The sequence below is a fragment of the Alexandromys fortis genome, unplaced genomic scaffold (assembly GCF_014885135.2).
Source record: "Alexandromys fortis isolate MF-2015 unplaced genomic scaffold, M_Fortis_MF-2015_v1.1 scaffold_86, whole genome shotgun sequence".
In the NCBI taxonomy this organism is placed as follows: domain Eukaryota; kingdom Metazoa; phylum Chordata; class Mammalia; order Rodentia; family Cricetidae; genus Alexandromys; species Alexandromys fortis.
The window spans coordinates 3955658-3979274 of record NW_026067965.1 but is presented as its reverse complement, the minus strand read 5'-3'; the positions used below and the strand labels follow the sequence as shown (position 1 = coordinate 3979274).

Sequence of the window (23617 nt, the reverse complement as noted above, 5' to 3'; positions counted from 1 at the left end):
AGCTCTTGTAGACCAGGCTGACCTCGAACTCACAGAGATCCTCCTGACTCTGTCTCCCGAGTGCTGGGGATTAAAGGCATGCGCCACCCCTGCCCAGGACCTTCTTAGTCTATTTAAAAACTCTTTCATCTTTAAGACTAAGAGCCCACAAAAGGCATCCTGCAACAATTCGGTCTCAGCCTCCTGAGTAGCTAGGACCACAGCACCACCACACTCAGCTTTCAGCTTCTTTCATTCTGTTTTGTTCTCATGTGTGCCTTTAGACTTCTTAAGATAACTCTGGCTCTTGGTTTTACAACTAAAATTGGCTATGAAATTAACTGGGGGAGAAGACACTGTGTGTGAACCATGCTTTTGCTCTAGGCTACCATCATAAGTAAAAGTTAAATGTGTAGACACTTAGGACTAGGGAGATGATTCAGTAGGTAAGTTCTTGCAGCACAAACAGAAGGACCTCAGTTTGATCTCCTGGAACCCAAACAAAAAGCCCAGGGCGGCAAATCTAGCACTTCAGAGGGAAAAATAAGATGACGCCTGGGGCTTGCTGGCAAGACTATCTTAGCTGAATCTTTCTTTGGCTCTAACTCAAAAATAAGGTACCAGATGTCAATCTCTGGCCTCCATAAGCAGCTACACAAACACAAGTGCACGTGTCTTGTATAAATACTTCAATGTAGTTTGGTTTCAGAGGTGAAAGAAAATTCAAAACATTAAAAACCAAGGGCAGTGCAAGGGCTGGGCAGAAACCAACTGGAAGGTTGCTCACACGCGGTCCCAGAGCACCACCTGGTGGACATTGGGCAACTCTGACCAACGTTGGTGAGGTGAAAGACTCTAAATGCATTTGTTAAGCCCCCTCAACCCTAAGACATTTTTCTAAAACCTTAAACGGGACAGTCGCCCCCTGCCCCCCCCCCCACACACACACATGCTGGACGGCTCATCCTCCTGTGTCCTTGTGAATAATCTTCATATATAACTCCATTCTGGGAATTGAGGCAAAGACAACCCACAGATGTTGATTCAGTTCTGATGTATTGATTTAGTCACCAGAACAAGGTCAGGATGGACCACAGATGCTCTCCCTTATCTCCCCCATCACACAGTTATTCTCCTGCCCTGGAATAGACCAATCACTGCTAGTAACCCTTCGAATAGGCCAATCCAATAAGCTGGAAAAAAACTTACAGGTCCCCCCCTTGTGTCTGTGGCTTTTTGCTTTAAAAGATGGACTGTACCAGCTATCGGATATCCTTCATATCCCGAACCTGAAGGGCCCTGTCATGACAGAATAAAAATCCTCTTGCTTTTGCATCAATTGTGGCTGTGTGAGTGGTGTCTGGAGCAACTCCTCCCTGATGTTTGGACTTCTAGTCCAACAGAGGAGACCAAAAAAAGGATCCAAACCAAGGCAGATTACTCAAAACCCCTGTGGAACTCTGAAAATTGCCTCCATTATCTGTTGGCTACACATACCTGGATAAGGTCCAAGATCCCAAGTTCACTCTCTGAGGAATCCACACAAAATACGAAGTAGAGGGTTGCATAGTGCCGGTAAATCAGTTTGTAGTCAGCACCACCAATCAGACTGCGGGAGACAGGAGTGAACAGCTGAGAACTCAGATGTTAAGTAAGCATATGCAAGAACCTCGCACCAAAGAAGGGAAATGGGCCTAACAAAGAGGAAGGCTGGCCACTCAGAACGGCACATCTCACACGGACAACAACTAAGTTTGGGAGAGGAACTTAAAGCCACTTGACTTCACCCTATAGCTTTCTTTTTACCTATCCTGCCAGTGACCCAAACATCAGAGTGATGGCTTGGGGCTGGAGAGATGGCTCAGGGGTTAAGGGCACCAACTGGTGTTCCATAGCACCAGGTCAAATCCCCAGCACCCACAAGGCAGCTGACAACTGTCTGTAACTCCTATTGCAGAGGTTCTGACATCCACGATGACAAAACACCAGTGGACATAAAATAAAAATAAATTAATTAAAAAAAATTCAGAGTGATGGCTGAAGCCCAGTAAAGCAAGCATCTCCCAAAGAGAGCCAGGCTGTCTCCCTGAGCAGCTCATGCTAAGAACAGGTTATATAGGTCTGGTGTAGTGGTATGCACCTTTAATCCCAGCACTCGGGAGGTAGAGGTAGCAGACCTCTGAGTTCAGGGATAGCCGGGGCTACACAGAGAAACCCAGTCTTAACAACACCCCCTCCCACACACAGGTTACACTGGATCAGGTAGCCACTGATCCCTGAGGTTACCAGAAGAAACAAAAGTAACGAAGGCCCCCCAAACATGGCTCTGGGGACTAGGGGCTGGTGACCTGAAGCTGATGGCTTACCTTCCACCTTCTAAGAAGTTACAGATGTTGTCATCCCGCTTGAGGACCAGATGGAAAGTCTCTCGAACAATCTGCTGCTGAATTTCTTCTGGCTGTGGAACAACAAAAAACCGGGCTGGGGGCAAGTGAGAAACAGAGTGTCCGTCGATAAGGACAGCTATGTAGAAAAGGGGATTTACACTGAGGACAATTGGAAAAGATCATGTATAGACACAAGGAGAACCGAGAATGACTACGGGAAAGACAGGGCCTCCAGAGATTAAGGTGGCTTATTTACCTACATATCTCAGTCACAAATATTGCCATTTTATAGACAAGGAATCAGAATTCATAGACTCACAAAGATCCTCAAGTTTTGTTTTGTTTTGTTTGGTTGGTTGGTTTTTTTGAGACAGGGTTTCTTTGTGAAGCCTTGTCCTGAAACTAGTTCCATAGAACTGGCCTTAAACAGAGATCCACCCACCTCTGCCTCCTGGGAGCTGGGATTAAAGGTACTGCCCAGTTTTTTTTTTCCCCCTGGAAAAAATATCTTTACTGTGTAATTAACAAATCTCAAAGTTCCAGCACTGTGTGAAGGTCAAGATGTAATCATGTACATTGCCTCAAAGATAAATTTGTCAGTGTTTTTAAACTGTAATACCAATGCTACATATAAGATGCTGTTTTGCTCACCAGCAATTGGGAGAAACAGAAAATGCTATATTTGCAGATCTGAATTTTGGGCAAAACTACAAATAAACTTTTCCCACTTAATAGTCACTCGCAATCTTGAGAAACCTCAACTGTGAATGTAACTCTTGCTAAATCACATTTGATTTCCACTTACATGTTGAGTTTTATAAAAAGTCATGTGTGATGGCTCACTTCTGCAAGTCCAGCATGCTGGAGGCTAAGGCAGGACTGTCACTAAATTGAAGGACAGCCTGGTTTATATGGTGAATTCCAGGCCAGCTTGAACTGTACTAGCTCAACAAAACAAAACAGAGGGAAGAGTGGGGAGGGGTAGAGAGGAGCAGAGAAAGAAAGCCCACTGCAGTAGAGCAAGTCTGCAATCCCAGCACTTGGTAAGTGAAGGCAGGAGGAACGTGAGACCCTGTATAAAGGTGGGGGCGGGGTAGGAATGGTAGTGCTTTAATATCAGCAAGAAGCAGGAGGATTGTAAATTCAAGGCCAGCCTAGTCTACACAGTAAGATCCAGGTCAGCCAGGGATACGTGTCGAGACCCTGTCTCAAAACAAACAAAAAGGATTAGGGAAAAAACAGACAGAAACTAGGTAGTTAAAAACTCTAGAAGAGAGACCAGCAGTGGTGGCACATGCCTTGGAGGCAGAGGCAGGCAGATCTCTGTCAGTTCTAGATCACCCTGGTCTGCAGAGTAAGTTCCAAGATAGCCAAGGCTACACAAAGAACCCCTGTCTTGAAAAACCAAACCAACCAACAAATCAAGCAAACAGACAAAAAACGTACAACAACAAAACTCGAGATCAGGAGCTGGAGAATTGGTTTAGTCTTTAAAAGCATTTGCTACTCTTACAGAGGATCCAGGTTCAATTCCCAGTAGCCACAGGATGGCTAACAACCATTAGTTAATCCAGTCCCAAGGGATCCAACGCCCTCTTCTGATCTCCAATGGCACCAGGTACTTATGTGGTAGATACACATAATTTCAGGCAAAACAGTCACACACATAAAATAAATAAATCTAAAAAGAAAATTTAACCCTCTAGATAGTCTTCTCACATCGTAATGTGGGATCAATCAGTCAGGGATGATGTTTAAATGCAGGTTCCTCTTTAATATGCCTGGGCTAGAGCCTGAGACTACTCCTATAAGCTCTAACAAGCTCCTACAGGACACCAGTGCTTCGGGTCTGGGGACCACACTCTGAGGGGCACAGCGTAAGTAAACATTCAACTTGAATCTTCCTTAAGTCAGGAAAACACATTTAAAAAAATTAATCCCAGCCGGGCGGTGGTGGCACACGCCTTGAATCCCAGCACTTGCGAGGCAGAGGCAGGTGGATCTCTATGAGTTCGAAGCCAGCCTGATCTACAAGAGCTAGATCCAAAAACTACAGAGAAACCCTGTCTTGAAAAACAAAAAAAAAAAAAAAAAAAACAAAAGCAAACAAAAAACTAGTCCCTTTCATTCTACACCACCGCACTTAGCTTTGAGAGGGCCAGTTATTTAAAAGCTATGAAGTATGGGGAGGGGGACAACACAAAACCCAGGAACTAGTCACTGAGGAAATGGCTGGCCCAGTGTGGGCTCTAAAGGCTCTCAGCGCCTAGTGAACGCATGGATGCAAACCTGTTAACCGCTGGCCCACAAACTGGAACAAATCAATCACTATCTTTCTGGTTTCCATGTGAACACATCAAGCTCACATTTGCCAGGATGTTGTCAAAGATTAACTCTGCGTGCTCAGAAGCACAAAGCACGTTAAGCATCAGCACTTTTTTAAGCTGACAGAAACATCTTCAACTGAAGCCCTTTATCCAACTATAGGTGAAAGTGGCAAAAATGGGGATGAGCTGGTGGTATGGAACAATGAGGCCAACTAATTCCTAGCTCAACAGAAAGGCAAACTTTGGGCTGCTTCCGTGCCCCAGTTATTTTAACAACCCTTCCTATCTATTAGTCCGCCGCAATTTTCAAGGGAATCTCACTCAAGAGGTTCTTAAACAAGTCTATGATCTTCAAAGACATACAAATAGCTAATAAGCATAAGAAAAGATAGGTAGGTGCTCAGCATCCTTAGTTACTATGAAACAGACATCAAAACCTTTTAAAAAGAGATTCATTTTCATCCACTAAAATGCCTTTAATTAAAGGCAACATGGCTAGGATTTATAGCCCAGTGGAGGAAAAATGCCTAGAATGAGAGAGGCCCTAAATTCACTCCCTAGTTCAGAAAACAAATCAAAGAAGATACACAATGGAAGACATATGAAGAAAATGGAATACTGATACATTGTTGATAACAGTGTGAAAGGGTACAACCACTTGGAAAACACTTTAGAAGGTTCTTAAAATGTTTACCATTAGAGCTGGAGAGATGGCTCAGCAGTTAATCGACTACTCTTGCAGAGGACCCAGGTTCAATTCCCAGCACCCACATGGCAGCTCACAACACCCTTCAGTTTTAGGAGACCCAACACCCTTACAGAGACATACATGCAGGAAAACACCAATGCACATAAGAATAAAAAATAAAAATAAACTACTTAAAAAAAGTTTATCACTGAGTTATTAATGATTCTACTACTAATGCAAGAGAAATGAAAAGCTATGCCTACTAAAACTAAAACTCAACCCATGAATGGTCACAGAAGCATTATTTATAAATGCTAGATACAGCAATAATGGGAAACACGGATTGAGCAGCAGAGCACAATGGCATGCCTCAAACTTCAGGATGTGGAAGGCTGGGCTAGAGAATCTTTTCTACTCTTTTGGCGGTTGGTTGCTTGGATTTTGTTTTTTGGTGCTTATAATGTTTTCATTATGTACCCAAGGTTGGCCATGAACTCACAATACTCCTACCTCAGTTTCCCAAGTGCAGTGAACATAGACCTGTGCCACCAAGCCTAGAGGGACCTCCAGTCCCAAGCCAACCAGAGCTACATAATGAAATCCTGCTTCAAAATAAGAACACATATATATGAATGCTACAATAAAGATGAAACTTAAGTATGTCTTCATAAGTAAAAGACTAAAAAGCCCATACATTATTACAATTCTACTTAGAAAAAACGTTCAAAAACTTAAAGGGAAAGCAAGTGCTTGCTTACCGCCAGTGAAGTAAACTGCTAAAAGGGAGGAGTTTCTTTAAGGGTAGAGATAAAAAGGTTCTCAAACTGTGATATGATAAGTAGCCGTATAGTCATTTATATATCTCTTTTCTTTTTAGTCATTTATATCTCAATAACTTAGGAGAAACAAATGTATACACAAGTCGAAGTTATATTAAGCGTATTTTTTTAAAATGCTGCTTGAAACACCTACTTAAAAAAGCAAATTAACCGGGCAATGGTGGTGCACGCCTTTAATCTCAGCACTTGGGAGGCAGAGGCAAGTGGATCTCTGTGAGTTCAAGACCAACCTGATCTATAGAGTGAGTTGCAGGACTGGTTCCATAGCTACTGAGAAACCCTGTCTTGAAAAACCAAAAGTAAAAATAAAAAAGCAAATTATTTTTCATTTATGACGAAAAAGGAATAAAAATCCTAGAGACATTTCTCCCTTGTCAACTCACACAAGAGAAGGAAAGGAGGGGCTGAAGCCTGAATGTTTTCTAATTCCATTCCCCTTGGGTTTAACCAGTCTCTCTCTCGGTTTTGTATTTTGAAACCTAGCCACGAATAAAATGTTGGGGGACGGGAGACAAATAACAACGTTTGCGTTTTCCCAAAGGAAATGATTCTAGAGAAGGAATATTGCTGAGCCATCCCGTGACAGCATTTGTTTAGTTATTTGCTTTCTTGAGATACGGTCTGGTGCAGCTAAGCTGGCTTTGAACAACTGTCTATCCGAGGATAACTTTGAAGTCCTCATCCTTAGGACTCCATCTTCTGAGTTCTCAGCTTACTGGTGCACACCGCTACATCTGACAGCTTGTAATATACCTCATTTTATCCCTCCCCCTTTTTGAGACAGGGTTTGAGACAGTTTTGGCTGTCCTGGAACTCGCTTTGTAGACCAGGCTGGCCTCAAACTCCCTGAGATCCGCCTGCCTCTGCCTCCCAAGTGCTGGGATTAAAGGTATGCGCCACTAACCCCCACCCCGGGTTAACCCCAATTTTGAAAGAGACTTTCTGTAATCTTACTGGGTAAAGGGTAGACCAACCCTGATAAGTCCCAGCCAACAATGAAGCAAGTAATTCCAGGAAAGAACTTCTCCCCACCTTGAGAAAACAAAAAACTTACAAGAACCCAAAGACCCGACTATCACAAAACTACGCTCATCAATTAAATTAAAAAAAAAAAAAAGCCTAAAGACAATGGTTTTTGTCGTCCAAGATCCCAGTGAGGCACACTGTGTATCGTGTCTGGCCTAAGACCCAAGGGAAAGTGTCAGAGCACAGAAGAGCCGGGTCCCCAGGAGGATGAGGCGGTGGGTCATGCACGGTGCCGGAGCCCGAGGTGCTGGCGAGCGCTGCTGCGCGCCGAGGGGAGGGGAATGGACGCGGGTGCGTGACGGGCCGGGCCGCACTCACAAAACGCTGGTAGAAGCGGACCAGTCGCGGCTTCCCATGGTTGTTGAAAACCAGAATCGCCTGAATCATCTTTGCCGGTCCCGCTTCTCTCGGCACCAGCTGCTCCACGCAAGCTCCTCCTTCCGCCACAACACGGGCACTTCCGGTTGGTGCCCTGCCCAAAACTGCTCCCGGAAACATAGCCGTGGTGCCCTGGGGTCCGAGCACCGAGGGGTCCGGCCGCTCTGGCGCCCTGGAGAGGTCGGCGGGCTAGCCTGGGAATCACGGGTGTGGAAGCCGAGGAGCCAGCCTGATTATCAATCCGAGCCTGCCTAGGACATGAATCCCGTACTGGGCCCTTCACTCTGGTTCCATGACGAAGCCAACCGCGTCATCAACGCGGATCCAGAACGGCAACTCCAGCCAGCAACTGCGCCAGTTTGAGGGACCCGGAGGGAGCTTGCGTGGCTTCTTCGCCGTCCTAACCTTGGGCCAGCAAAAACTGGATTTTTATTTTTTAGTATTACAATGCTGCAATGAATTAGGTAAAGTCGAAATCACATGGGATTTTTCATGCAATCCCATTTAAAAGGTACGGTTGGTCTCGAACTGGTAACACCTTTTGTTCCCTTCTTTATTTGTATATTGTTTTTTTGAAACAGGATCCCACTGTGTAGCCCTGGCTGGCCTCGAATTCAGATTCTCCTGTCTTTCTCTCTCTCTCTCTCTCTCTCTCTCTCTCTCTCTCTCTCTCTCTCTCTCTCTCTCTCTCTCTCCTAAAAGCTGGGATTAAAAACTTGCACCAATACATACATCCCGGTGGGGGGAAAAGGGTTGTAAATAATAATTCAAATGGCCAATTGCCCTGAAGTGTGGCAAAATGATTCAGATGTTGAGTAGGGCAATTGAACTATAACACAATGGTCTGTAGTAAAATAATTTTAAGGATTTGGTTTTAATTGTGTATATGCATGTGTCTTTGTGCTGGTGTGAACGCATTTGTTTAGGTCCCCTCAGAGCTAGAAGGGAGCACCGTGGAGCTGGCATTACACAGTTTAGCTGTGAACCACCCGATATGAGTACTGGGAGCAACTCCAGTCCTTTGGGAGAAGTAGTTTTACCCATCTTTGCAGCCCTTGGCATAAACTAATTTTAATATGTGGTGTAGGGAGTATCATAGTTTGGCTGTGGAGCAGCACCAGTCCCAAAACTGTCTCTCACCTCTCCATATTTGCTGCAGCACACTGTCCCTGTGCTCACGCAGGAACAATAACATAATAACAAAAAGGATATGGTGATGGTAAAAGCTAGGGTTGTAGCAAAGGTGCTAAAGTGCCTCCACCAAACCCGGAGTTCCGTCTCCAGCCCTGTATAAATGCTGGTGTGATGGCACGTGCCTGTAATACTTGAGAGACAGAGACGGGAGGGAGAGACAGAGACGGGAGGGAGAGGCACAAGTTGAAAGTCATCAGCCTTCAAAAGGAATAGGTACAGATACAGGGGCCAGTGAGATGTCTCAGCAGGTGTAGGCACTGTTGCCAATTCTGATGACCTGATTTGGAGTCCCAGAACCCACGTGATGGAAGAACAAACTTCAGCAGGTTGTCTGTCTGCACGCATACATGTGCACACGCGCACACACAGTAAGTAAAAAATGTAACCAAAACTATTTTTTAAAGAAGTAGATGCAGGCCAGACAGTGGGGGTACATGCCTTTAATCCCAACACTCAGGAAGCAGAGGCAGGCGGATCTTTGTGAGATTGAGGCCAGCCCGGGATACTGAGTGAATTCCAGGACAGCCAGGGATACACAGAGAAACCTTGTTTCACACAAAGCAAAAGAAGAAGGAGGAGGAGGAGGAGGAGGAGGAGGAGGAGGAGGAGGAGGAGGAGGAGGAGGAGGAGGAGGAGGAGGAGGAGGAGAAGAAGAAGAAGAAGAAGAAGAAGAAGAAGAAGAAGAAGAAGAAGAAGAAGAAGAAGAAGAAGAAGGAAATGAAAAAAATTAACTTCACTATAAGTAGAAGAAATGATAAAATATATTTAAGAATTTTCACTTTATCAAATATTTGTTCAAAATCTACCCCCCCAGTTCTGGCATGAGTAGCATGAAATCAGTTCTCTCCTGCACTGGCCCTGAGGCTACAGTCTAGAGCAGCCCTTTGGGGAAGCAGGTTAGCAATATAGCAAGAATGTTACAAAAGATGCCTAGATTCCCAGTGACCTGACTCTGGACACCTGCTCCTAAATCATCCAAACACAGTGAGGAGCCCGCTGTAATGATGAGCGCCTTTAGTCTCAGCGCTGTGGAAGCAGAAGCAGGCAGATCTCTGTGACTCTGTGATCAGCCTGGTCTAAAGAGTCTCAAAAAAATATGACTGCGCACTGACCGTCGTTACATAGTAACAATAGGAAGAGTAAAGTCCAATTTTACATGTAGACATATTAAAGAGGCAAGATAATAAAAATTATTAACGGGACAGGGTGAAATTGTGGGTCTTTTCCACGTATTCAAAGTACCTGCGTGCCGGGCTATGGTAGCGCATGCCTTTAATCCCAGCACTCGGGAGGCAGAGGCAGGAGGATCTCTGTGAGTTTGAGACCAGCCTGGTCTACAGAGCTAGTTCCAGGACAGGCTCCAAAGCCACAGAGAAACCCTGTCTCGAAAAAAAAAAAAAAAAGAAAACAAAAAACAAAAAAAAAAAATCAAAGTATCTGCATGAGCCCCCAGGTCCCTACCCAGCTTTGAACCAAGCACCTTTCTATCCTGGGAAGCAGGTTTTAACTCAGTTTCTCTAACTGCTAAACTGAAATCTATTTTGTTGTTGTTTATGTGGAGGGGTAGGTACTTATGAGCTGCAACATGAATAAGTGTAGAAAGTGGCCCAACAGCTGCTGGAGTTGGTCCTCTCTTCCACTATGTAAGTTCTGGAAATCAGACACAGCATCAGGTTTGGTGGCAATCGCTTTTACCCACTGAGCCAGCTTGCTGACCCTTTTGTGTTGTCCATTTGCATGTATGGTTTGGGGTTTGGTTTTTATTGAAGTGTGGCCTCAATCTGTAGCCCAGGCTAACCTCAAACTGTTGGCAACCCTTCTACATTTCTACCTCCCAAGCAGTGGGATTATAGGCATGAGCCACCATGCCTGTCTTCTCTACAGGAAACCTGGTTTCCTTCCCTAGGAGTGTATTTCAGCCTAGCCTCGGGCTGGGCTCCTACTAAACAACCGTATGCACCCCAACACTTATGCTCATCAGTGTCTGAACATATTCTTGTCTCCTTCCTCTCTCCTGGGGCTTGTTGATTCTGCTTCCTACATACTTCTGGGCTCGAACCCTTTCTTTACTCTTTGTCTCTGCTGCAGAGCAAACCACGCTGCCTGCTCACCGAATGATTGCAGCGGATTCCAGCAGATGCTCACTGCTCCCATTTCTTCTTGAGCAACTGAGCTTCAAAATAGATGAATCAGTCCACACTTCTCTCCAGGACTACTAGCGTCCAGGACACTAAGGATAAAGTCCTCAAAGCTTTAGTGAGCATGAAATTGCCATGCCCCATGTCTAGCCTCCTCTAAAACACACACATCCCATGCTATTCTACCCTCTGAACTCCAACTATGTGACCTTTCCTTCTTTAAAGTCCAGGATCAGAGCCCTTTGCCTCAGGACATTAAAAGACTGGCCTGCTCCAGGGGTTGCCTGGAGCTTTGTGCAATAGGATGTCCCAGTGTCCCCAGATAACATATTCCTAACCATCCTCAAGGATAAGATCCCATAATGACCTTTCTGTAAGCTGCCCCAGATACAGGACACCAATGACACGATTCTACATCCTCTTGCCCTTACATCCAAAAACGTTTTGTAGCTAAGGAAGCAGGGACAAGGGAAGAGACAAGAACTTTGCCTTCAGAAGCTCTGGACTCCAAGCCTGGATCCTCCCCTTAGAAAATGGGAGAGTTGTCTGACCTCTCTGATCCCCCCTTCCTTCTCTGTAGTTTGCAGGTAGAGGCAAAAGAATCCAGTAATCAAAAATGTGGACTTTGATCCCAGTATTTAGAAGGCAAAGGCAGGCAGATATCATGAGTTCAAGACCAACCTGGTCTGCCTATAGTGAGTTCAAGATCAGCAAAGGGCACACAGTGAAACCTTGTCTTAAAAAACAAAACAAACAAAACAAGTGGGGGGGGGGGGAATGTGAACTTTGGGACTGGGGATGTAGCTCAGTTGGCAGAGTGCTCACCTAGTATGCACAAAGTCCTGAGTGTGTACTCTGGCATCACAAAACAGGCATGGAGATGCGTGTTTATTATCCCAACACTGGGGAAAGGCAGGAGAATCAGAAGATCAAGGACATCCTTAGCTAGATAGCAAGTTCAAGGTCAGCCTGAAATGTGTGTGGTTCGAAAAAGAGGAGGAGGAAGAGAGAGAGAGAGAGAGAGAGAGAGAGAGAGAGAGAGAGAGAGAGAGAGAGAGAGAAAGAGAAAGAAAGAAATGTAGGCTTTGAAACTGACTGCCTGGGTTTAAATTCCTTTCTCTGGCAATACATACTATTCATAGAGCCTCAAAGCTTCAGTCTATGTACCTAAAAACATGGGGATACTAATCATACATGCATTATAGGAGCGTTGTGACAGAATATTCCAAGGACTTAACACACCAGGAAGAACTCAGTATTGGCAGCGCCAGTCATGGTCACAGAAAGCATCTGGCATTGCACTTGACACATTAAGGAGACTCAGTAATCCTGTCCTCCTTCACCCATTCTTCCCAGGATCAAGCAGGATACATACAGCTGCCATGGCAACATAGAATTAAACTCAAGACTGTAGACTTCCACTTCAGAGCTGGTCCAGATCTGAAAAGGGACACACCTACCCAACGAGAAATGTTCGTCACCAAAGACCAGAGGCTGTCTGCTAGGAAGGTGGCTCAGTTGCAAGATCATTAACACCTCACGAGAACCCAGTAGTGTGGAGGAATTCCTTCCTGAAAATTCACTCATTCATTAACACTTCACGAGAACCCAGTAGTGTGGAGGAATTTGAGGATTCACTCATTCATAAAAGTTCTCCAAGTACAAAACAACAGAAAGAATGCTTCTAAAAATGTGGTCCATGGCTGTGGCTATAGGTATGGCAGATCACTTACTGCGCAAGCATGAAGCCCTAGGTTTGATTGCCGTTTAAAAAATTGAAAATAAATAAAAATTTAAAAGTTATCCTAGTGGAACGAGTCAAGATCTGTGGGCCAGCCAGACACAGCCAGAAAGGCTGCTGGTTTTCCAAGAGAGCAGCCAGGTGGGTCTGTGCTGGCTGGCTTTATGTCAGCTTGACATGAGCTAGAGTCATCTGAGAGGAGGGAACCTTCAGTGAGAAAATGCCTTCATAAAACCTGGTTGTAAGGCCTTTTCTTATTTAGTGGTTGATGGGGGAGAGCCAGCATCACTCCTGGGCTGGAGGTTGTGGGTCCTATAAGAAAGAAGGCTGAGCAAAGCCAGTAAGCAGCATCCTCTGTGACCTCTGCTCCTGCCCCCGGGTTCCTGCCCTGCTTGAGTTCCTGCCCGCACCGCTTTTGATGATGAACTGTTAAATGGAACGGTGAGTGAAATAAACCCTTTCTTCCCCAAGATGCTTTTGGTCGTGGTGTTTCATCAGAGCAGTAAGACAGAGGTCTAAGGCAGGAAACCCCATGGAGACATGGAGCAGAATTGAAGAAAAGAAGTAGGACCTTGGGTAAGGGATGGGAAAGAACAGACCAAGGAGGAGGAGATCAGGAGAACAGAGGCACAAGGAGAAGGCTGGCACAGGATAGAACGGAGAAAACAGCAAGAATAGAAGGAGCCCGTTCATTTCCCCCCAGAGCTCCTCTGTCTCAGACAGGGACATTCCTTAATTGTGCATCAGGACTTGAGGAACTCATCTAGTACATGCCCACGACCTAGGGAAAGGAACACTGGAGAAAGGTCTAGCAAAGCTAGCCTTGCATCCAAAGAGGGACACAGACATACAAAAGTTGTAGCCTAAACTGGGCAGTGGTGGCACATGCCTTTAATCCCAGCACTCAGGAGGCAGAGACAGACAGATCTCTGTAAGTTCGAGGCCAGACTGGGCTACAGAGCAAGTTCCAGGACAGGCACCAAAGTTACACAGAGAAACTCTGTCTCAAAAAACCAAGCAACCAAACAAACAAATAAAAACAAAAATAAAAAACAAAAGTTGTAGCCTGGAAACCCCCTGTGAGTCTCGAGGTCTTAAATTTGATCTCCACAGAATGTGTTAATGGTATTCAGCCCGACAGACTGCTCTTTCCAGGGTGGAAGTCAGGATGGTCACTTCTCAAGGACACCATCTCAGATGCTGGTAGCCGGAGGAGGCACTTCAGTCATCCTGCAGACACACAAAGCAGTCAAGGGATGTGAGTAGAGCATATTTCATAAGAGTCTCTTGGCAATCTTCAGTAGCCATGGGATCCTCAGCCACTCACTACCTTGGCCTCCCATCATTAGTGCCAACTCCCCAGCACTCCCCAGCCCTTCCCTGGCCTTCGTTGGCCAAAGTCGTCCTTGTCCTTTCTGAGGTGAATACCTAACTTTTCTGGAATTTCTTTTCTCTAAATGTCCTATTAGGAAGCCTTTGGTATGAGTTCAGGTGAAACACACACTTCAGATAAACAGCTGCATATAAACTAGGGTGTTAACGGAATAGGGTGTTAACCCTCGACACTGAAAGCATTGGTAAAACCAGGTTAGTATTCAGCCACTTTTCAGGCTTTGGAGTTCTGACTAAGGAAGAAAAAACATTTGGTTGCTCAAAGACCTCCCCGGAATAATGTATCACTTCAAGAGAAACACTTTGAAACTTAATGACACTCCCTGGCTCTTTCTATTATCTTTGCTTCCAGTCCTTGCTTTTATGAATCTCTGAGGCTTTGGGTTCCGTTTCTCCAGCAAGAAATGCCTCAGGTTGTCACCCTCCGATAATTCCTAATTCCGTGAGGGAATTTCCCTGATGCTAACACACCTAGGAATTACGAAGGATTTATCTTGCCTTCAATTCATTTTACTTCAACCATGTCCCATATGTACAAAACTCTAACCAAGGTCCAGGGCCACAGGCATCCCCTTGACCTACCCATTCCTCATCCTCTGCTCCATCTCCTTGCTCTCGGATCTCCACTGTGTCCCTCTGTGAAGACTTTTGAGCCATGATGTTGTCTGTCCAGGATGCCCCTGTCTTTCCATCACCAGCAAAATTACACTTGGTCACGGTCCCCAGCTCCAGTTTGGCTAAGGAATCTGAAAGAAGAGAAGTTGAATGACTTTTCCTCTTTTTTTACCTGGTATGTAAATTCTTTTTGAGGTTAGAGATCTCCTCTTACAGAATTTAGTGTATATAATAGATTTGAAATCCAAACTTCCTGACCTCTCAAGTGGTAAACAACTAAATGTACCAAAGAACAGGACATCAAAGGCTCTGCATTTCCTATGAAACAATATGTGCACAGATTCTTTCAAAGCTAAGAAATGCAATAAAGAGCATAACACACTTTGGTCACTTTATTGTATGACATTAAATAGTTTAAGTTTCAACTACTAAACAGCACTTTGAATGGTGAAAACACAGATAGTGTATTGCCATACTTGAATGCTTTTCTTCAAAAAATAGAATTCCAGTCTATATATATATTACAAAACAGCCTTGAAGGAAGATGTGGTATTTTTTCTACAGTACTTAAGATACTCAGTACAGCACCGAAAAGCAGTCTGACAGAAACCAAGGTCGGTCTTCACAGCTGTATGATAGCAACAGCCAAAGCTGGGTGATGGACTGAAACATTACAACTGGGACAAAACATACACAATACCATAATTCTAGGCCAAAACGCTTTACACCCAGAGAAATACAACAGGTTACAGAATGTGGAGAATTTAGCAGGCAAAACTGTATTACACGCCGAATGGCTTTTCTTCTTGTAGTGAACTAGCCAGGCTAGGGCACTTCATTCTGGTGGGGCCCTTTATGTCTGGGTTGGCTCTGTTCTCTGGTATGGCTACTAAGGTTCTTGGTGGGAATCCCAAAGCACTAGAAAGCACGGGCCGGCTATAAGAGTTGTATAGTATCCTGGGATATGGTGCATCTAGACCAATGGCCCCAGGACACTTGACCACAGACGTAGGAGTAAAGCCCCCATGGAAGGCCACACTGGGCCTTCTCCCACAGCTCTCAGCAAGAGAGACGAGGAGCCTCTGAAGAGAGGCCAACAGTAGTTCTCAACCTGTGGGTCTCAACCCCTTTGGAGGTTGCGTATCAGATATCCTCCAATACAGATATTTAAATGATGATTCATTACAGTATCAAAATTACAATAATGAAGTAGCAACAAAATAATTTTATGATTGGGGTTCACCACAACATGAGGAACTGTCTTAAAGGTTCACAGCATTAGGAAGGTTGAGAACCACTGGCCTATAGGCTATCAGAACAGGCAAAGTGAACCACAGTGCTCACCGATAAAGGGGCCATCACCCCGAGTTTTCAACCGCACTCCAGTCCCCAGTTCGAGTTCCATGGCCTCCATCTCTGACTCCGGTATCCAGAATGCCACCGTCTGGTCTGGGGTGAGACCCTTTGTCAGCTCCAGCAGGTTTGGCTTGTTCACCAGGCCCTTCAGCACCTCGAGCGTGAGCCTGTCAGTGTCCCCCTTAGCTTCTGTCTCTGTGGAGAATATGAGGCAGGGCTGTTAGCATGTAAGGAAACTTCTCCAAGTACTCTCAGGAGCTGTTGAGGGCATCCCTCCTGCCAGGGCTCATCAGAGAAGTCCACCGCAGAGGCTTTATGACCTGGACTCTGGAGCCAGGCTACCTGGAGCAAATCTGGACTCTACTGCAATCTGGGCAAGTGAGCTTTCGCTTTGTCCCTGAGAATAGGGATAAAAATGGAGCCAGTCAGACAATCCTAACATGCAGTACAGGGGAGAAAAAGCAAGTAGAGCATTCAGCCCAGTGGCTGTCGTGGAATCAACCCTCGTCAAGGGTCTTTAGTTTTGTTATTCCCATCTCAGAGATGAGAAAAACCAAGACACAGTGGGGGCAGTGTTCAAACACTCATAGTACAGTTCTGTCTTCCAACCGAGTCTCTGGGACTAAGCAGAGTTCCTTCAGGTTCTAGGACCAGCACTCAGCTTATGGTCCCCACACCCTCTACCGGCCTACTCCAGGCTGGCCCTTGTTGGGGAATATTACTTTCAGGTGTGTGACTTTTGTTTACGCTGCATTTATTTAACTCTGTGAAGCTGTGTTGCTGTGCCTGTCCAAAATGCCCGATGGTCCTAATAAAGAGATGAACTGCCAGTAGCAAGGCAAGAACAAGGATAGGCAGGGCTGGCAGGCAGAGAGTATAAATAGAAAGAGAACCAAGAACAAGGAGCAATAAAAGAACAAGGAACAGAGGACATCAGTGGCCAGCCACCCAGCTACACAGCAAGCCGCAAAGAGAGAAGTAAAGAAAGGTATACAGAAATAGAGAAAGATAAAAGCCGAGAGGCAAAAGATAGGATAATTTAAGAAAAGCTGGCAAGAAACAAGCCAAGCTAAGGCCAGGCATTCATAACTAAGAATAAGCCTCCATGTGTGATTTATTTGGGAGGCAGTATGGTGGGCCCCCAAAAAGCCAAAGGAGTGAAAGACCATACAACACACCCTGGCAGAGCTCTGCAGCTCAGCGAGGAACCCAGGTCCTAACCCTGCAGGTGGCAGGGTTCACAGGGCAGTGGCTGTCTGTAAGGTGCAGAAGGCATGCATGGTTGCTCCCAGACTCCTGTGCTGTGTCCTCAAGGCTTGTCTAGTAGTTCTGCCGCCAGCACTTTCCTGTTGCATGAGTCAAAGCAAATCCCTTCTCCCTTGAAGTCGCTTTCGTTGGGTCATTTTGTCGCAGCAACATGAAGAGTAATTACACACTAAAAGTAGCTACTACAAGGAGATTGAGAGCCACCAAGCAAACATCTGGATAGATCAGAGAGTGCCGGACCTGGCCTGGTCTCCACACACAATGCTAGAGCCCAAAGCCAAGTCTGGAAAATCCTGTCAGACTTCAGGAAATGGAAGCACTGGGGATACTAGCCTGGCTCTTGGGGCTACAGTGGAACACAGACGTTCTCTGAGTAAGTGGGGGGCAGGAAGGAATCCAATGGGGAATGGTCAAGCCAGAACCAGTCTAACAGCCTCTTGGGGAGGAGAGCCCAGGACACCTACTGTAAGATGACATGAGGAAGCCTGTGTTCACCTTCCTGGTGGCACTGAAGTTGGGCTCGATTTCATTTCCTTTGGAGTCAAACTTCCGTCGGTGGATACAACTGGGCCGGATATACAGCACATAGTAGCGCTCCTGGGGGAGGCAAAGAAGGGGTGAGGGCACTACCCCATCCCCCACCCCACTCTGCCCATCTCACCCTTTGTCTCAAAATCCCATCATCCTACACTGATGTGTAGGCTGGGCAGATGCCTGATTCAAATACTCATCCACTCCTATACTCGCTAGAGTACCTGTCCACATACCATGCCACACAAACTGTGGCAGGGCATCACAGGCCTCCACACAACCAATGACCATAACCCAAGCACCAGGGTCCCCAAATGCCACAAGGCAGGGTGGATGTTGCCAACATGTCACAGAAAGGACACTGAGGACCTAACGGGGGGCAACTACTCTGCTGCTCCCAGATATAGTTCTGGGGCAAATGACCCCAAGACTCCCATGCCTCAGTTTTCCCTATCACGTGGGAAGAGCATAATGTTCCTTTCAGGTACATTACAGGGACCCAGTGACACAATGGGGGAGGGGCACCTTTCAAAGCAAAGAATGTGCTGAAAAGTTATCGGCCATGTGTTCTCATCTGGCCAGGCACAGTTAGGAGGCGGGGGAGTAGGAGGAGGGGGGAGGGAGGGGATAGAGGGGGAACTGTGGTGGTCATGTAAAATGGGGAAAAAAAAAATACTCAGATATGGAAGATGCAGATAGTACTTTTGGGACAGTCAGAAAAGGTGAATTCTCAAAAAGCAGAGCATCTACAGGCGTGGGACAAGGGTATAGGAAGAGCAATACAAGCCTGAAATAGGCCTGAGAATGTCACATCCTTGTCTGGAATAGACCAGGCCCTGGGTTTGAACTCCAGTGCTGCATAAACCTGGTGAGGGACCCAGCACTGTGGAGGAAGAGGCAGGAAGATAGAAATTCAAGGTGAGTTCAAATGAACCTGGACTATTTTTTAGATAAGACCCTATCAAAAAAAAAAAAAAAAAGACTGAGCCAGTCAAGAGGCCATATGTACATCTGACCAATGCAGGCCTGCAGACCCTTGAGTGGCCCCTTGGCAGCCCAGGAGATGGGTTTTAGATAGGTCTAGAACTGACACTGGAAATTTGGATCTTCTTTTGGTAAATAAGAAGGAACCCTGAAAAGTTTGGGGGTAACAACAATATCCCCCAGAGATGTCTTTCTGGAAATGAATTAGCAAGGGGCAATCTGTTCCATGAGCCCCTCAGGAATTGACCCGGACCCCACGTCTTAGCCCAGCGCAGGGGACCATGTTTTGTGGATGAGGGAGGAGACCCTGTGAGGGGCACCCAGGACACAGACTCACCTTCCTGCCGTGGGCATCCAAGATGCTGTGCCGAGATACATCCACCAGCTCCCCCTCTAGCAAGACGCCATTTCCCCTGGGGGTTGAGAAGGAAGGAAGGCAAGTTCTGTCAGTCCTCAGGAAATTCACACCAGGGTTTAGCTGCCTGGGTGAGAATCTGCTCTGAGACAGAAACAAGTCTCACCCCAGACTCTATTCACCCTCTCCGAGGGGGCCTGGTGTGAGGCCGCCACTGTCTGCTTCCCTTATCTGAGCCTCCATCCCTGCAAAGAACCTTCCCAGGTTGTGCCGAGGTCAAGGGATGCTCCCCCCTCCCCAGCCACACACATAACACACACAATAATTGTGACCAGACCCTCAAGATTCTTATCCACCAATGAGGAGATAGCAGCTGCCTCACTGTGCTCCTCTTGTTCTGACCTAAGAGTGTAGATGTGCAGGTGATCGTGTAAGTACTTACTAAATGTACAGCGTTGGTTAGAGCTGTGCTTGATGGCACATACCTGGGATCCCTGTACTTGGGAAGGAGGATTGCTGTGAGTTCAAGTCAAGCCTTGAATACATAGCAAAGTGCTGCAAATAAATAAATGATTCTACTATTTTATTTAAGCAAATATGGGAACAAGTGGGTTCTCTCTCTCTCTCTCCCTCTCTTTCTCTTTCTTTCTTTCTTTTGAGGCAGGGTTTTCCCATGTATCCCTAGCTGTTCTGGAATGGAATGTCACTTGTAAACCAAGCCGCTTTGAACTCACAGAGACTAACCTGCCTCTGCCTTCCAGGTATTGGGATTAAGGTTGTAAGTCACGATGCCTGAGTGTTTTGTTGTTTGTTTGTTTTGGTGGTGGTGGTGGTGGTGGCGGTGGGTTTTGTTATGTGTAGGTATGTGTGTCTGTGTGAGTGTTAGCCAGTGTGTACTGGTACCTGTGGAGTTCAGAAGAGGGAATCAAATCCCCCAGAGCTGGACTTACAGGCAGTTTTGAGCCCTCTGATGTGGGTGCTGGGAAGTGAACACGGGCCCTCTGGAGAGCAGCAAGCCCTCCTCACTGGTGAGACGTTTCCCCTGCTTTAAAGAACTTTTACAGTCCTGTTACTATCCATTCCTACATAATCGTCCACCAGGGAAATGGTTATTGTCACCATCAGCTAAAAAATTCGAGACTCAGAAGTTTGGGGAATTAGCCCAAGGTCACAGGGTATCACACAGAGTGACCAGGGCCACCCCTTTACCACTCCCAGACCACAGCATTCACAAAAGCAGAAGCTGGGACCTGGGGGCTTTCTTTGGAGCCATCAGCATGGGGAAAGTGTGGGGTCTAAGCCAGGTAGAGAGTGGAAGAACATTGGGCCAAGACTCCTTGCCTTGTGTATTTTCTCCTCTCAAATTCTTTCTAAAAACATTAAACTGACAAAGACAGTATACACTGGAAGCATTTAACAAGATAACTTGATCTATATCACACAATCAGATCTATGTACACATTAGATCCTCAGAACCAATTCCTCCTATGAACTGAAACTACTTCGCTGAGAACCTTATGAGGTGGACTTTAGATTCCACTTCCTAGATGACACCGTATTTGATTTTCTGGGATTGGCTTCTCTCACATAGCGTGATTCTTTGGTGTATCTGATTGTAAATGGAACTATCCTGCTTATTACCCTGGATAAGGCCTGTACCTCCTGATGCTCCCGCCCTCCCTCTGTCGGTCCTGCCATACCATGCGCTGGCCCCCTATGGTGCACCATGACAAATTACTGGAGTTTAGAGCCCTGGGTTGGGGTAAGGACTGAAGTCAGTGGGAACCAACGCACCGCCTCTAGGGTTCCATTTGGGAGTCTGGAGTCCCTTTGGGAAAATGCCTGTAGGCGGGAATTTCAATTACATCTTTCTACCTGGTGTTGGCAGTCAAGGATGCTGGGAAGAGCAGCCTGGAGGCCAGAGGTGGCTTTTCAACGCCAGTTTTATCTCTCACCTCCAGCGCCCCCTCTGACCCAGAACTTTCTCTGAACAGGACTCAGATTGTGAGCTCAACCAAGGCCTCCAGCCCAGGCTCCAGGGATGCTTGCAGACCATTCTTGGCTAAGAGCAGGGGCCAGAGCCCCAGGGACTCGACGTACCCGGCAGTTCCAAGTCCAGTCTAACCCTGGTCAGCAGCGGGACAAAGTGCAACCCATCCCGGGCCAGCAACCAGGTAGACAGAGCAAAACCCACCCCTGGTCAGCAGCCGAATGGATGGGCGGATCACAGCCTACCCCTGGTGGGCGGCGGGGTCCCAGGACCCCGGCAGTCGTACGCTCTGCACCGGCTTGTTGCGAAGGACACTATCGTGGTAGATGCGGCTCATTTTTCCCCAAGCCGAGGCCGGCAGCTCCAGGAAGCAGCGGGCGCCAAGGGCGGGGCACAAAGGGGACAGGAGCCGGGAGGTCCTAGCAGCGTAGGCTTTCCCAGCTCGCAGATCCCGGAACCGTGTTGCCCGCTCTGGGCGTTCCCAAGCTGGATTTAAAGGAGCCGAGCCTCATTCCTGACCTCCAGACCCTGTGCAGTGGGGACTTTCCAAGTGACTGCTGTCCTTCATGTCCTTGTAGTCTAAGACAGGAAAGATCGAGAGTTCGAGACCCATCTGTAGTATACAAAGACCCTGTCTCAAAATTCATCAGTATTCAGAGCGACAGTTGAGGCTCAGGAATTGTAGATCTTCCTTGGGATCGATTCTAGGAGGATATTTTCCCAGGGAGCAGAAGGGAGAAAAGGGAATGGCATAAGGAACCACAGAGTGATCTGCATAGACGCTGTCCTTTGGCCCTTCCCGTGATCCAGCCACGACCTAGGGGAGTTCCAGGGACGCGTGAAGGGGTACAAATCGGTATCAGATCTGCTGCAAAGGAAACCGGAATCTCTGCCATCTCTGAGGTGTGCGCGCGGCAAGTTCCTCAACCTAACCGAGCCCTCACTTCTTCCTCGGCAAAATAAACGTATCCGATGGTTTGTAAAGATGGAACTCGCCCTCCTCTAGTCTTTCCCTCCCACGCCTCACAGATTCTGATCGATTGCTTCTCTAGTCCCACAGTGCCCTCTGCTCAAGGGTGTCTGCAAGCCTTTTATTCCAAGCTTGCACCCAGGAGTCTCCTCTGACCTGGAAATCATTGGGAAGTCAACTTGTCTTATTGGCCCCTTTGTGCCAAATCCTGGCGCAGGTGGCCGCATTCTGGGATGGCAGGTGTGCCCCTGCCGGGGGGGGGGGGGGGGGGGGTTAGGGCATGGATCTGTGGAAGAGGATCTGTGATAATCTCTATGGTTACGCGGCTGATACCCGAGGAGTCCAGGGTGAGATGGACCATAGAGGCAGAAGAACCTTTCTTAAAAGTGGGTTTTGGTTTGGTCTGTTCTGGAGTTGTCTCCAGTCATCTTGGACGGGGACATCCTGCTGCACTCTGTGACCACTTACCTGGTGCAGGGCACAAAGCAAGTGACCCCCAGGAACAAAGCAGAGGTCACAAGGAGCAGAGATCACAGTAGAGAAATGTCCTACAGAGCTGGTATTGAGACCCTGTGGGTAACTAACGAAGAACAAAGTAAGAAACAAGAAAGCCGGAAGGTAAACCAGACATGGTGGCACATGCCTGGTTCCAGACATAGGGGACTGAGACAGGAGTGTTACTACAGTTTCAAAGCCAGCCTGGACTACCTAAGGAGTTTCTGGATAGCCTGAGCTACAGCGTGAGAGCCTATTTTAAGAAACAACAGCAGGGGGGGCTGGAGGGATGGCTCAGAGGTTAAGAGCATTGCCTGCTCTTCCAAAGGTCCTGAGTTCAATTCCCAGCAACCACATGGTGGCTCACAGCCATCTGTAATGGGGTCTGGTGCCCTCTTCTGGCCTGCAGGCATATAAACAGACAGAATATTGTATACATAATAAATAAATAAATATTAAAAAAAAAAAAAGAAAAAAAAAGAAACAACAGCAGGAACTGAAGAGATGGCTTAGTGGTTAAGATGGCTGTCCATCCAGAGCACCCAGGTTTGATTCTCAGCACTCACATGGAAGCTCACAACTGTCTCCATTTTCAATTCCAGGGGATCTGATGCCCTCTGACCTCTGTGGGTACCAGGCATGCACATGGTGTACAGTCATACACGTAGGCAAACACTCATACATGCAAAAATAAATAAATCTTTTTTCCTAAGTTAAAAAAAAAAGGACCCAGAAGCTAGCGTGTAGAAATTTCTTCCAGTCAGCAGGCAGGTAAAATAGTAAATGAAAGATTTGTTTATCATTAACTCCAGTCAGAAATCGAAATTCTCTCAGGAATGTTTTTTTCTTCTTCTTTTTCTAAAGCAATGCATGTAATTATAAACACACCAATCACTTCCCCCACCCCCTGAAGAAAATAGACATTGTCAAGATCCCTGTTTGGAGCAAAACAGTAAACCACACGGG

General features: G+C 46.6%; 2 protein-coding genes across 4 annotated transcripts in view; both read right to left on the bottom strand.

Annotated features, from left to right (window-relative positions):
- Positions 1 to 7719, bottom strand: part of Ap3s2 (adaptor related protein complex 3 subunit sigma 2) — a 43044-nt gene extending 35325 nt beyond the window's left edge. The window contains exons 1-4 of one of the 2 annotated variants that reach the window (XM_050153948.1): positions 7565 to 7705; positions 6451 to 6504; positions 2346 to 2437; positions 1477 to 1588 (exon numbers count right to left, since the gene is read on the bottom strand). In XM_050153948.1, the coding sequence (XP_050009905.1) occupies positions 1477 to 1588; positions 2346 to 2437; positions 6451 to 6504; positions 7565 to 7633 (327 nt within the window). In that variant the 5' untranslated portion in view covers positions 7634 to 7705. Of the gene's footprint in view, positions 1 to 1476; positions 1589 to 2345; positions 2438 to 6450; positions 6505 to 7564 lie in introns of both variants that reach the window. The other variant, XM_050153950.1, reaches the window with a different exon arrangement.
- Positions 7720 to 13545: 5826 nt separating this feature from the next.
- Arpin (actin related protein 2/3 complex inhibitor) lies at positions 13546 to 21629 on the bottom strand. 2 transcript variants are annotated; one of them, XM_050153951.1, is made up of 6 exons: positions 21432 to 21629; positions 19179 to 19254; positions 17791 to 17923; positions 16049 to 16255; positions 14672 to 14835; positions 13546 to 13927 (listed from the first exon to the last, which is right to left on the bottom strand). In XM_050153951.1, exons 1-6 carry the CDS (start codon positions 21521 to 21523, stop codon positions 13919 to 13921), a joined length of 681 nt encoding a protein of 226 aa, XP_050009908.1. In that variant the 5' UTR covers positions 21524 to 21629; the 3' UTR covers positions 13546 to 13918. The 2 variants fall into 2 exon arrangements, with proteins under 2 accessions (XP_050009908.1, XP_050009909.1); XM_050153952.1 differs by having other exon boundaries at positions 21391 to 21519.
- Between the last annotated feature and the right edge of the window lie 1988 nt (positions 21630 to 23617).

Bases quoted from the DNA above. Each gene is read 5' to 3' on its own strand.
- Arpin (XM_050153951.1), bottom strand. From the start codon at position 21,523: ATGAGCCGCATCTACCACGATAGTGTCCTTCGCAACAAGCCGGTGCAG. The intron at 19,255-21,431 runs GTAGGCTGTGAT...CTCAACCCCCAG, and splicing joins GACCCCGCCGCCCACCAGGG to GGGAAATGGCGTCTTGCTAG. The intron at 17,924-19,178 runs GTGAGTCTGTGT...TGCCTCCCCCAG, and splicing joins TGGATGCCCACGGCAGGAAG to GAGCGCTACTATGTGCTGTA.